Consider the following 15072-nt stretch of genomic DNA (forward strand, 5'->3'; position numbering starts at 1 on the left):
ATGCTATTTCTGACTAATATTGACTCCACAACATGGCGGATATCTCTTTGGCTGTTTTGGTCTCTGAGCGCCGTACTCAGATTATTGCATGGTATGCTTTTTCCGTAAAGTTTATTTGAAATCTGACACAGCGGTTGCATTAAGGAGTAGTGTATCTATAATTTCATGCATGATAGTTGTATCTTTTATCAATGTTTATTATGAGTATTTCTGTAAATTGATGTGGCTCTCTGCAAAATCACTGCATGTTTTGGAACTACTGAACATTACACGCCAATTGATATAAATATGCACTTTATTGAAACAAAACATACATGTATTGTGTAACATGAAGTTTTATGAGTGTCATCTGATGAAGATCATCAAAGGTTAGTGATTAATTGTATCTATATTTCTGCTTTTTGTGACTCCTCTCTTTGGCTGGAAAAATGGCTGTGTTTTTCTGTGACTTGGTGGTGACCTAACATAATAATTTGTGGTACTTTCACTGTAAAGCCTTTATGAAATCAGACACTGTGGCTGGATTAACGAGAATTTTATCTTTAAAATGGTGTAAAATACTTGTATGCTTGAGGAATTTTAATTATGAGATTTTTGTTGTTTTGAATTTGGCGCCCTGCACTTTCACAGGCTGTTGGCGGGGTGGGACGCTACCGTCCCGAATATCCCAGAGAGGTTAAGAACAAATTCTTATTTACAATGACAGCCTACAATGACGGTAACACGTGTGCTCAACAAATACCTCAATGATGCTTGAGGTGACCATGAGATGCTTTTCTTCCTCAATGTGTAAGTCAACGCAGAGTGTCGCTCATAAAATCATATACACCCATTAGACTCGTGGTGACAGCAAGCTTCTTCCTGTCTGTTGCGCTGTTGGATGAAGTGTTGACATCTGGAGTGTGACTAGTTAGTCACGGAGCAGAGCAGCATCAGTCCTAATTTGAGGAGGCAGAGGGACCTCTCTCATGTGTTTAATGAGCAGGGCTTGGTGTGGAGGCCACAGGGGCCTGCTGCCCTCTGGGAGGGATTCTGCCCTATGGAGTGTCAGGATCTCCACAGACCGAGAGAGAGAGAGAGAGAGAGAGAGAGAGAGAGAGAGAGAGAGAGAGAGAGAGAGACAGCGAGAGAGAGACAGCGAGAGAGAGACAGAGAGAGAGAGACAGAGAGAGAAAGAGAGAGACAGCGAGAGAGAGAGACAGCGAGAGAGAGAGACAGAGAGAGAAAGAGAGAGACAGCGAGAGAGAGAGACAGAGAGTGAGCGAGAAAGAGTGCGCGAGTTGAGAAAGAGAGACAGAGAGAGAGCAAGAGAATGAGAGAGAGAACAAAAGACAGAAAGAGAGAGAGAGAGACAGAGCGAGAGAAAGACAGGGTAATATTTGTGCATATTTAAGTGTGCATTGGGTAGAGGATGTATTGGATGTATTCTATTCTCACAGTAGACTTCCCTTGGCTGTGTTCTGGCTTCTTTATTTCTGTGGTGTATTTTTGTGTCTCATTGAAAATCACTGTCAGGATCTCTCACCCGGTTTTAAGGAGGTGCCATCATCTCTGTACTGTTTTTAGTAGTGACAACACAGGAGGATGATAACACACAGTCCGTCATGCCGTAGGCCCAGCTCTCTGTCTGTCTGTGTCGGACTAGCAGGCAGCTCCCGCCACATGGTGTGAGGTGCACACATGCATGGAATCATTCCTGTGTTTGTGTGTGTGTGTGTGTGTGCGTGCGTGTGCGTGTGTGTGTATGTGTGCATGTACATACAGTTTCTACAGACTGGCAGAGAGTGTGAGTGAAGTTTCAAATGCTCTTGAACAGATTTGGTCAAAAATGAAGAGAAAGTAAACCCTCCATTTCTTTTGTTTAGCACAATTTATTAAAATGGAACCCTGAGGGAGCAGGATTTCAACCTCTGAGTCTGTGTACAATGCCTTCTCCATTCCCATCTAGTAATCCACCTAGCTCGTACTCTGCTATTGTATTCCTATGGTACAATCTTCATCTCATCCATAATGCACAAGAATTAGGATTTTGTAAATAGCTGGGGGACAATCATTGTAGTTGCTGAGTAACTTTCCTACATTCCTCTTGGTATTTAAGGCTGCGGTAGCTACTGTTTTGGTGCCAGACCCACATTTGGTGAACAGAATTGGAAAGGAAACTGAAAATATGACAACATAACATGTCATACATAAAACGAAGGAAGACATTTCACCTTACAGAAATAAGAAAACAGTCATGATTGAATGTTATGCGTTTGTGTGTGACCATGTGTGGCCAATATTGGCTGGATTTCACAACTTGTGGCCACAGATCCTGTATCCTGGTCCTGTATGGCTCAGGTGGTAGAGCATGGTGCTTGTACTGAGGGTTCGATTCCAGGGGCCACCCATACATAACATGGATGCATGCATGACTGTAAATTGCTTTTGATAAAGGGGTCTGCCAAATGGCATATATTATATCCCAGATTGCATTGCCAGCTGTAGAAGAGGGTAAGTTGACTTGGTGTTTGATGGATTATTAAGGTTGGAGTTGGTGTGACCAAGCATTTCACACAACATGTGGTATAGTTGTCAGAACATGTAGGCTGACATTCACATTGTCAACTAGAAAATATGAAACATCCTTATTTACATTATCAAAGTATTTCAATGGGAATAGTTTTATTTCCTTGTACAGCCATATTATCTTTGGCATAGCTTGAAGATGGTATTATTGCTGCCATAAAAACAACGCTTGGATCAATCACTTCCTACCTCAGCATTTCCTATGAAAACCAGCCCTATATTCCAGTAGGGTATTCTTCTAAATGGACATACAAAAATCATTTTATTACAATTCTCGGCTAGGTTTTGACTTAAAAAAGCAAACATTCAATGTAGAACACTGGTTGTCTGAATTAGGCTGATTGTTATAATTGCACAAGTGGTTATGTCTCAGGTACTTTGACAGTCCAGAAGAGATGAACTTCAGAGCAAAGCCACTTCCGACTCCATCATAATGCAACGCAATAAGAAAATACAGCAACATCCTTTGGGATGATTCAAACTGCTCAGAGTATGTACAGTGCATCGGCGGTCATATCAATCTTTTCAGGATTGCACAAACGTTAGGTTTTGTGTTCAGCCTCACACAAGATAGTACTTCATCCCAGATAAAACGAAATAACAACAACAATAATAGACGTACTAGTAAAAATATTGTTTATGGCCTACTCAGTTAAATGTTTCCTGTTGTGTTCTTTCTAACATACCTTTCTCACCTCACCCTCTTTTATGTCCATATCCAACTTCAACATTAATGATTTTTGACTTCTGTTATTGGGTTGTGGTTGTTGGTTGAACAAACAGAGTAACACTACAATATGCAGAGTTTCCAGTTGAGCATTCTAAGAGCCTGAACGTTCTAGAATGCCACAGCCATTTTCTTCTCTAAAGCGTGCCTTAAATCATCCTACAAAAGCATTTTAAACAAATTAAAAACACAAACAATGATAACAACATAATCATAACACTGTTTTTGTTGTCTGTCTGACAGTCCAGAGCGAACCATTTCCACAGCACTGTGCAAACACATAACATATGTAGCTACTGACTATAAAACAAGGCGGGGTGCTCTGGAGAGACGCACTGGATGTTTTGATCGGGCGACGCAGTCCATTGGCCGCTCTCTCTCTCTCTCTCTCTCTCTCTCTCTCTCTCTCTCTCATTGTGGTTGTGTGTGTTCGTGCTATGTTGCATAGCTCTCTTCTCTGCCATAAACCCTATAAGTCCTTAAGTAGGCCAGGGAGGTCAGAGGTCAAGCGTTAGCATCACTGTTAGCTAGCCGGAGGGATGCGTTCATCAACAGCATTGTTTACACACATTGTATCTTTGAGAAGCTCAGATTTTCAAAGAGTAGCGAGTTGAGCGACTGTCTTAGGTATCAAGGCGTTGGAACTATGCAGCCTGTATGTTTCTAGACACACTAGATTGTCGTAACAAATATGTAGAACAGAATGAAAAGCCATATTAGACACATCTGTTCTCTCCAGTATCCACCCACCAGTTTCATCCTCTTGTTTTACAGCCTTCCTTCATAGTGCAATTCTGTTATTATTACGATTTTAGCAAATCACTTACAAGTGGTTCCTCTCCTCAGTACTGCATCTGACCTCTATGTCATGCCTCCCACTCATACCAGACACACACAGACGCCATCCCGGCTCCATGGCTCTACAGTAGCATGATAATCACCACTCACACCAGACACACACAGACGCCATCCCGGCTCCATGGCGCTACAGTAGCATGATAATCACCACTCACACCAGACACACACAGACGTCATCCCGGCTCCATGGCTCTACAGTAGCATGATAATCACCACTCACACTAGACACACACAGACGCCATCCCGGCTCCATGGCTCTACATTAGCATGATAATCACCACTCACACCAGACACACACAGACGCCATCCCGGCTCCATGGCTCTACAGTAGCATGATAATCACCACTCACACCAGACACACACATACGCCATCCCGGCTCCATGGCTCTACAGTAGCATGATCATCACCACTCACACCAGACACACACAGACGCCATCCCGGCTCCATGGCTCTACAGTAGCATGATCATCACCACTCACACCAGACACACACAGACGCCATCCCGGCTCCATGGCTCTACAGCAGCATGAGAATCAATGGCTGCAGTGGCAACTGGCTGAAGACAACTGGCTGTAGGCCTACAGGAAAGGAACAGCCCTGTCCTAGTATGTACCATCTAGTAACAAGACAACCCAGACAGACGTCCTCCATTTTGACTGTATCATATGGCTCATGGAACAGACAGAAACACCCTATGGAACGCCAGTGAGTTCTGACTGGTGTGAACTGGTTCCCCTTGTCCCTGTGAATCATAATGGACCAGCAGAGATGAGGAGTCCACTGAGCTCCATTCCCAGAGCAGCAGACGGAGGGAGGGAGGGAGAATGCTGCACTGTACGGTGGGCTGCTGTTGGTTTTTAGAGTGGTGTTAGTTGGGAATCTGGCTCAGACCAACCTTCCAGTGTGTTGTGTAACAGAAAAAGGAAAACATTGACATTCCCAACATATGGGCTGGTCTGGACACCATGTTTCCCTTCCTGTAATCTGAGTCATCCTCAACCACTGTGTGTCTGTCCCTGGAGAGCAGAGCCCTTCTGATTCCCCGCCCAAACCTTGCAACATCCCCTCTTTGACAACCAACGCGGAGGAAAACAACCCCCGACACTGCAGCATCACAAGGTCTTTCATCAGCAGGTCAATACAGAGAGACTCCCTGGCCAACATGTACCTGAGTCCCTAGATCGGCCCCTTCCCTTTGCCCCCCACACCCTTCACCAAGCAGACATGTAAGGGCACAGTGGTCAAGCACAGGGGACGTCGTTGGGCAACTGAATGTCCTCACTTTGTCACAGCATCAATAAAGTGAAAGAACACAGAAGGAGAGAAACAGACATATTTAACAATATTGTGGCTTTGCATGTTGAGTTGTTTTTTTGCTCAGGGATTCATAGTCCAGTCTGTGTTGAGTTCTCTGACGGTCACATCATGCTCTTCCTGTAGTCAGTCTGCTTGCCGCTGTTGGAGGGTGTGAGGGGTGAGAGGGAGGCAGGGGTGGTGGGCAGCGAGTCCAGCTGACGGTAGAGCGCCCTCAGCTCCTTCACCTCCTCTAGAACATCCTTGGCCTGACCCCATGTGGACGCTGCCTCCTTCAGCAGCCTCTCTGCCTCCGCCCGGGCCCCGTCCGAGGAACCCTTGGAGCCCTTGGAACCTGGCGAGTCCTTCCCTTTCCCCTTCCCCCGCTCCACCTCCTCCCCCTTCGCCCCCTGCACCTGCATCAGCAGCTCCTGAGTTCTCTCCAGCTTCTGAGCGATTAGGTCCTGCAGCTGGCTGATGGGCGGCAGGTTGCCCGGGGGGGCAGAGGTGGCAGAGCGGGGGATGGATGTCCTGGGTTTGGTGGCCTGTGTCCCGGAGTGTGAGAGGATCTCGTCCATGGAGGCGCAGCGGCTTTTCTCGGCCGGTGTGAGCCTCTTGCCTGGCTGAGGAGTGCAGGACTTCCCCATCTGAAGTTGCTGTTTATCGTCCCAGGTGACCCCGGTATCGCGCGGCAGGCTCTGGGACTTCCCAGTGACCTCTGTGGGAGGTGTTAGACAGATGCTACTGATGGCACCCTCTGTTTTGGACCTGAGGCAGTCGAGCTGAGTGGATTTGTCCAGGTTGGCCCGGAAGCTCTTGTCACAGGTGTCCTGGCCGTCTGTGCTGGGGCTGTCCTCCTCCTGGATCAGGTCAAGGGTCAACATGCCGTCAGAGGTAGAAGTGGAGGCCTGGATACGGAGCAAGGAGAAACAGTCTGTTAGTGATATTAGACACCATAAGAAACACTGAGATCAGGGTAAGGCCCATTGTGATTTAGTTAAGTTAGGATTAAACTAATGAAAAATTCCAGTTGAAAGTAGTTTGATCATCACCATGTCCAACTGACTCATTGAATTAAAGCTCAATTGACAGAGTTGGTATTGTCTCCAACCAGCCGTTGTGATAATAAGAAGGGCTAAGACAAGACAGGCCAGGAGAAGCAGGATACCTACCACAGCCATGATGTGTCCTCGTGTAGGCAGGCGCCGTGTGTGAGGGATCTTAGCCCTGTCCCGTGTGAGATGGGACAGAAGGTTTTCATCCTCAACCATGACCTGAAAGAAAGCAAGAAAAAAAGAAAGATGAAAGAGAGCGAGAGAGAGGGAGAGGGTGAGAGATAAAGGAGAGAGAGAGGGAGATAAAGGAGAAATAGAGGGAGAGAGAGAGAGAGAGATAGATAATGGAACAGTCACATGTGGAGTGAGGGGATTGACATGCTTTCACATTAGCCCAAGGGCTGTGTTTGTGTCGGAGTGTGTTGGGTAGTTTATTGATCAGTATTATAGACCTAATCATGGATTGATTATCTACAGGCATGAGATTCACTGGGCCAAATGGGCCACAACAATTTGCATAAGGCCTTTGGAAACAGGCCGCTAACCTATAGATAACCTATAGCTAACCTATAGCTACACTGACAACCAAAACATCTGCACTGTTAACTAGTGATAACACTTTCCACTGATGAAGTGAGTTCAGCCCTATAGCTAACCTATAGCTAACCTATAGCTAACATATAGCTACACGTCTGCACTGTCATCTGGTGATAACACCGTCTCCACTGATGAAGTGAGTTCAGCCCTATAGCTAACCTATAGCTAACCTATAGCTAACCTATAGCTAACCTATAGCTAACCTATAGCTAACCTATAGCTACACTGATGACCAACACGTCTGCACTGTCATCTGGTGATAAAACCGTCTCCACTGATGAAGTGAGTTCAGCTGGAGTGTAGTTTATTCACTGGCTAGTGGGACTAAGCAACATGTCATATTTTATCCGCTGGGATTTTATGTCTAATATCAATGTCATAATTGTCAATTGGATCTGAAAGCTTTTACCCATTACATTATCAGGTGGAACGAGAAAAGATGGAGATGACCAGCATATGTGTGTAGTTAAGAGCACTAGGTTAGCTATCCAGGCTGCATCACAACCAGCTGTGATTGAGAGTCCCATAAGGCGGTGCACAATTGGCCCAGCGTCGTCCGGGTTTGGCCGGTGTAGGCCGTCATTGTAAATAAACTCCCAGTTCTGTGCTGCCAATGACTGGAACGAATTTCAAAAATCACTGAAGCTGGAGACTCATATCTCCCTCACTAACTTTAACCATCAGCTGTCAGAGCAGCTCACAGATCATTGCACTGTACACGGCCCATCTGTAAATAGCCCATCGAACTACCTCATCCCCATCCCCATTTTTTTGCTCCTTTGCACCCCAGTATCTCTACTTGCACATTAATCTTCTGCACATCTATCACTCCAGTGTTTAATTGCTAAATTGTAATTATTTCGCCACTACGGCCTATTTATTGCCTTTACCTCCCTTATCTTACCTCATTTGCACACACTGTATATAGATTTGTTCTATTGTGTTATTGACTTGTTAATTGTTTACTCCATGTGTAACTCTGTGTTGTCTGTTCACACTGCTATGCTTTATCTTGGCCAGGTCGCAGTTGTAAATGAGAACTTGTTCTCAACTAGCCTACCAGGATAAATAAAGGTTCAATTAAAATTAAAATTAAAATAAGGGTGTATTTAAGGGCACTAGCGTTGCTATTGTACACATTCATACATTATGTGTATAAAACACTTTCAACCAATGTTGCATTGCAATTCAATGCAGGTTTATCAACATAGATCTACAGTACGTGTGTACCATCATGTAGGACTCCACCTGCGATAACCCTACAGTTGAGAGCAATGAAACACCATCCTGGTGGAAGAGTGAATCCCGTCTCTGATGTCATCAGGCCATTGAGCAGCAGAGACACTGGAGCCCTGGAGGTAATTGATATCTCTCACAGTGCTGGTGCTGTTGTTCCGAGTCCATCCACACGCCTGACCAGTTGTCCTCTAAATGTATTTTATTTTACGTGAAAGTAGCTCCATGTTGTATTCGTTCTGTTTCTTTAACAGTGATGACATGGATTTGGATAGTCATTGTGAGAGTGCTTCTGCCATCTGTAGCTGTGTGATAGGGACATGTACAGTTTGGGCCATCTATAGCTGTGTGATAGGGACATGTACAGTTTGGGCCATCTATAGCTGTGTGATAGGGACATGTACAGTTTGGGCCATCTATAGCTGTGTGATAGGGACCTGTACAGTTTGGGCTATCTATAGCTGTGTGATAGGGACATGTACAGTTTGGGCCATCTATAGCTGTGTGATAGGGACATGTACTGTTTGGGCCATCTATAGCTGTGTGATAGGGACATGTACAGTTTGGGCCATCTATTGCTGTGTGATAGGGACCTGTACTGTTTGGGCCATCTATAGTTGTGTGATAGGGACATGTACAGTTTGGGCCATCTATAGCTGTGTGATAGGGACCTGTACTGTTTGGGCCATCTATAGCTGTGTGATAGGGACCTGTACAGTTTGGGCCATCTATAGCTGTGTGATAGGGACCTGTACAGTTTGGGCCATCTATAGCTGTGTGATAGGGACCTGTACAGTTTGGGCCATCTATAGCTGTGTGATAGGGACTTGTACAGTTTGGACCATCTATAGCTGTGTGATAGGGACTTGTACAGTTTGGGCCATCTATAGCTGTGTGATAGGGACTTGTACAGTTTGGGCCATCTATAGCTGTGTGATAGGGACATGTACAGTTTGGACCATCTATAGCTGTGTGATAGGGACTTGTACAGTTTGGGCCATCTATAGCTGTGTGATAGGGACTTGTACAGTTTGGGCCATCTATAGCTGTGTGATAAGGACATGTACAGTTTGGGCCATCTATAGCTGTGTGATAGGGACATGTACAGTTTGGACCATCTATAGCTGTGTGATAGGGTCCGTGTGTGTGTGTGTGCGTGCGTGCGTGCGTGTGCTTTTGTGCGTCAGTGTGTGTGTGCATGTGTCCATCCATGTGTGTGTGTTGGGGACTATGTCAAATGTGTGTGTTGTGGCCTTATATAAGGGTGGTGTTGACACGATGCGTTAAGTGCATAAAAGCTCAGAAGTGTGTGTGTGTGTATGTATATGTGTGTTTTAGTGTGTGTACATGTTATTTCACATCAAGCTGCTCCCCTACCGTCTGTCTATTGATGTCATCAGGGCGATTGACCTGCAGTGAGAAGGAGGGATGAAGGATCCATCCCATCATCCCCAAACAGAGAGGGAATCCTTTGATCAGCTGCCTCAGCTAGAAGACTGTCACAGCTGTCACCACCTGTCTGTCTTCTTTATAGAGGTCATTTCATCTACACTACACTAGACTGAAACCCAGAAAATGCCCTCATCAGGAAACCAGTTTAAGATAGAATGGAAGATACGATAACAGTTCCTTCTATTTCTGAAGCACTTTATACATGTCAACATGCTGTGGGAGTTTAGTGTCGGGTCATGAGGGTGTGTGTGAATGAGGGGCGGGTCAATGGATTCCATTCCTCAAAAGTGCATTCAGTAAGATATCCTCTTGCAATTGGCCATGTGACAGATGAAGTGTTGTTTATAAGAGAGAGAGAGGAGAAGGAGAGTGGAGGTGCACAGGGGGGTGTGTGTTACCTCATCCAGGATGCTGTTCTTGGATCTGGTGATTGCTCCATTTAAGGCGTTTATCCAGGACTCCTTCTCCTCTGGACTAACAGCCAGGAACACCAGGTTAGGGACCTGACAGACACAAACGAGAGAGAGGGGATGTAAGAAGCCAGGGCCTTGCACAATATTGTGTAACTGAGAATGAAGGGAGTGTTGAAAATCCTAACATGCATGATTCTCAGTCAACCATCTGTAAGGGATACCTTTCATATAGGTACCATTCCAGAAACCCATATCACTCACGCACACATTCACACACAGATATGACCATATGGTGCTCTTTCTCCCACTGAGGCTACAGGAAACTGCAGCTGTGTGGAGACTCTGAGAATCTCTCTCAGTCTGTGTCTGTCTGTGTGCTGAAACACAAGCTTCCTCCCCTGACAACCCAACATGATACCCTATCCTCCTGCTGCTCTGAGGGTTCTGGGAGATCCTGCAGATGGTGTATGTGTGCGTGTGTGTGAGTCTGTGTGTGCCTCACCAGAAGAGCCTTTCCATGTTTTAAAGGTGAACTGGACTGGCAAACTGTCAGATTTCAAATGGTCTACAAGCATGGGGAATTTGACACTTTCACTCTGTTTCTCAAGTTAGTCTGTCCATCAGCGTTGGTGATCATATACTGGGTGTAGGAGTTGGAGGTGTGGCTAGTCTGGAACACAATGTCCCTGTGAAAGGGATGGAACAGGGGGAGGGAGGGAACAGGGGAAGGGAGGGAACAGGGGGAGGGAGGGAACAGAGGGAGGGAGGACAGTGTCTCTGGGCAGAGACAGAGGTGGGAGGAGCTAAGTAGAGTCAAAGGGGATCATGGCTAATGACTAAGGACAGGGTGTACAGGGTGGTGGCCCGGTCTGGCGAGCCGAGTCAGGTGAGTGTCAATCAGCCTGTCAATCAATCTGGCTGCTGTAACTGATCTGACTATGTTAATATCTGGCTACAGTACCGTGAAACTCATCTCAACAGTGTATTTAAGATGTAAGTATTGATTGTGTTGCTATTGTGGTACAGTACTTTGAGGTACAGGTTTGCTCTTTCCAAGGTTCTAGATCTGGGTTCTTGTGGACACTTCCTGTGGACCCACCGTGTTGCCTGGGGTTCTGGAGCGCAGCAGGGTGAACTTGCTGTGGTTCTTCTTGCTGCGGCTCTTGGCCTTGCGGAGCTCCTCAGAACGCTCGTAATCCGTCAGGTCAACCACCTCCTGGATCTTCTTCTCATCCTTCACCTGCAGATAGACACAATGGACAGATGTTTCAGATAGACACAATGGGCAGATGTTTCAGATAGACACAATAGACAGATGTTTCAGATGTTTCAGATAGACACAATGGACAGATGGCGATGTTTCAGATAGACACAATAGACAGATGTTTCAGATGTTTGAGATAGACACAATGGACAGATGGCGATGTTTCAGATAGACACAATAGACAGATGTTTCAGATGTTTGAGATAGACACAATGGACAGATGGCGATGTTTCAGATAGACAATGGACAGATGGCGATGTTTCAGATAGACACAATGGACAGATGTTTCAGAGACACAATAGACAGATGTTTCAGATGTTTCAGATAGACACAATGGACAGATGTTTCAGATGTTTGAGATAGACAATGGACAGATGGCGATGCTTCAGATAGACACAATGGACAGATGGCGATGTTTCAGATAGACACAATGGACAGATGGCGATGTTTCAGATAGACACAATAGACAGATGCTTCAGATAGACATATTGGACAGATGTTTCAGGTAGACACATTGGACAGATGTTTCAGTTGACACAATAGACAGATGTTTCAGATGACACAATAGACAGATGTTTCAGATAGACACAATGGACAGATTGAGATGTTTCAGATAGACGCAATGGACAGATGGAGATGTTTCAGATAGACACAATAGACAGATGCTTCAGATAGACATATTGGACAGATGTTTCAGGTAGACACATTGGACAGATGTTTCAGTTGACACAATAGACAGATGTTTCAGATGACACAATAGACAGATGTTTCAGATAGACACAATGGACAGATTGAGATGTTTCAGATAGACGCAATGGACAGATGGAGATGTTTCAGATAGACACAATAGACAGATGGAGATGTTTCAGATAGACACAGTAGATAGATGGAGATGTTTGAGATAGACACAGTAGATAGATGGAGATGTTTCAGATAGACAATAGATAGATGGAGATGTTTCAGATAGACACAGTAGATAGATGGAGATGTTGAACAGAAAGCTAAGACTCCAATACAGATGTCAACTTCAACAGAATGAACTGTATGAACTGTAATAGTGTATTCTGTGTCCCTGAAAACTGTGAGAGAGATACAAAGGATGTCCCCCATGTGATGTGTGAGGCTGTATGGTGTAAAGGCGGAGCTAGCAGGCACGAAGTCACTAAAATAGAAACAAAGGCAGTCATCCAATAATGCTGCAGGGTGCAGATAGGGCAGGAGGCCATCAATTCTTGAAGGACACAACCGGTCCGGAACATGCTGGACTAATCACAATGTGCACAATAAGCCCCAACCCTTCCTAGACACAAACTCCCTCCTGTTCCGTGTTGTTAATAACTTGTGTTATTAATCTGACGTCCCCCGCCCCCACCCCACCACCAAACACATCCCAGGACAAAGGCAATAGACTGAACAGGCAGCACCCAGTGACAACACAACAGCTAATTGGATTAAGGTCAGACATGGCTTTGTGTCTGTCCACAACAATCCTAAAACCACATCAGGAGACCACTTATAAAGTCTGGGAAAAATTTGAGAAGATTAGATTTTTGGATATAGTTACCCTTAAATTCAAGTGTACACCTAGCAAGAGGCTGTTGTTTAGCGTGTTTTTGTAGCACACATATGATGGTAGAGTTTGCTAAACAAATAGCCACTGGATTTATGGAAATAATAATTAAATCGTTCTGTCAGGTCAGCAAAGGCTACTTTGTAGTTAACATTTAATTTAGAAGTTTTTTGGGAAAGCCTTTCCATCTACCAGAAGACTGTTTTCATTAGCATCATCGCTAACCGCTACACAAAGACGTAGATGTGCTCACCTCACATACGCAGACAGGGGGATTTCTCGTTGCCTATTCAGGAAGTTGCAGGAAAAACGAATCACTGATGCAGTCTGTTCATTTCTTATGATACACTTGGGCAAATGTAATTGATATCCTACTAAGTTCAATAAATGTTTGAACATCATTGAATTATGTTTAAATCTCTGGATTCGGTGATTCCGTCCACTTTCTCCGCTTCACAGATTTTATATGGCCCTAGGTTTGTAAGAGGTCACCAGTAAAGTGTCACCATCTTAACCCTCCCCAGGTGGCATGGTGGCACTGTGAGTTCAGGTCCGGGGCAGCCAGTTGCCAAATGGGGCACAGCTGTGGGCCTATGACACAACCCCCACGGGACCGTCTATCGTGGGACAGTGTGACGACATGACAGCCATCCTCCCCATAAAGTTAAACATTTTATTGGGCGTACAAAAATTGGGCGTACTAAATTAAAATATTGTTAAACTTTCGTACATAAATGTGCCTCAGTGAGTCAACATACCGCTCGCTGCCTCTCGTGATTTTAGTTTTCTGAACCTTGGTGGAGCCATACACACTCCTTAGAACAGGGTTTCCCTAACTGGGTCCTGGGGACCCCTAGGGGGGCACGTTTTAGTTTTCTGAACCTTGGGGGAGCCATACACACTCCTTAGAACAGGGTTTCCCTAACTGGGTCCTGGGGACCCCCAGGTGGGCACGTTTTAGTTTTCTGAACCTTGGTGGAGCCTTACACACTCCTTAGAACAGGGTTTCCCTAACGGGGTCCTGGGGACTCCCAGGTGGGCACGTTTTAGTTTCTGCCCTAACACTACACAGCTGATTGATGATGAAATGATCAACTAATCATCAAGCTTTGATCACTTGAATAAGATGTGTAGTGTTAGGAGCAAAAACTAAAACGTGCAGCCCTGGGGGTCCCGAGAACCGAGTTTGAGAAACGCTGCCGTAGAACAATCAAAAGGCCTGTTTGCACTGAGACAAGGCAGATATCTATTCGTTATCTAGCTGGTAAGCTAATGGTCAGACAGCCAGTCAGGAAAAAGATTAATACATGTATTTAGAAAATGGGTTTATAAGAATACTTATTTGTGCTTTCAGACAGGAATAACAATTCAAAAACAGAAATGGTCATTGCATAAACATGATACATTTGGGTGATTTAAAGTGTTTACAAAGGATTAGATTTCAGCTATATGGCATCGCTGTTGGGAGATGTGTTGTGGCCCTGGGTGGGTGGGTGAGTTGGGCTGTGGGTTTAGGATTGAAAGAGTAGATGGCACCCGACAGAAGGTTTTGGAGATATCATAACCCTCGGCCACCCCCCTCCCTCCCAACACATGTCCCCCTCAGCGCTGACACTCACTTTGGTTTTAATCCCCCCCCCCTCACACACTTTGTCACTACTCATCAGGGAGGGGGGGCCCTGAGCCAATGTGATGTTGGAGCTCAGAGCCACAAAGCCAGACTTGAGTCTGTCTTCCTCTTTCTCTGTGACAGTGTCTGGGACTGATAACCACAGACTGTATGCATCATACTGTCTATCCACCATAATGTCCATCCACCACACTGTCTATCCACCATACTGTCTACCCACCAAACTGTCAATCCACCACACTGTCTATCCACCATACTGTCTATCAACCATACTGTCTATCCACCGTACTGTCTATCCACCATACTGTCTATCCACCATACTGTCTATCCACCACACTGTCTATCCACCACACTATCAATCCACCACACTGTCTATCCACCACACTGTCTATCCACCATACTGTCTAT

General features: G+C 45.3%; 1 protein-coding gene across 1 annotated transcript in view; it reads right to left on the minus strand.

Moving 5' to 3' along the window:
• Positions 1–1851: 1851 nt before the first annotated feature.
• Positions 1852–15072, minus strand: part of plekho1b (pleckstrin homology domain containing, family O member 1b) — a 44069-nt gene continuing 30848 nt past the window's right edge. Inside the window, exons 3-6 of the mRNA XM_090222192.1 lie at positions 11300–11440; positions 10186–10290; positions 6620–6721; positions 1852–6355 (exon numbers count right to left, since the gene is read on the minus strand). Coding sequence (XP_090078318.1) covers positions 5573–6355; positions 6620–6721; positions 10186–10290; positions 11300–11440 — 1131 coding nt within the window. The 3' untranslated portion in view covers positions 1852–5572. The remainder of the gene's footprint in view (positions 6356–6619; positions 6722–10185; positions 10291–11299; positions 11441–15072) is intronic.

The sequence above is a fragment of the Oncorhynchus mykiss genome, chromosome 3 (genome assembly GCF_057628025.1).
Source record: "Oncorhynchus mykiss isolate SJ-2025 chromosome 3, ASM5762802v1, whole genome shotgun sequence".
NCBI classification, from domain to species: domain Eukaryota; kingdom Metazoa; phylum Chordata; class Actinopteri; order Salmoniformes; family Salmonidae; genus Oncorhynchus; species Oncorhynchus mykiss.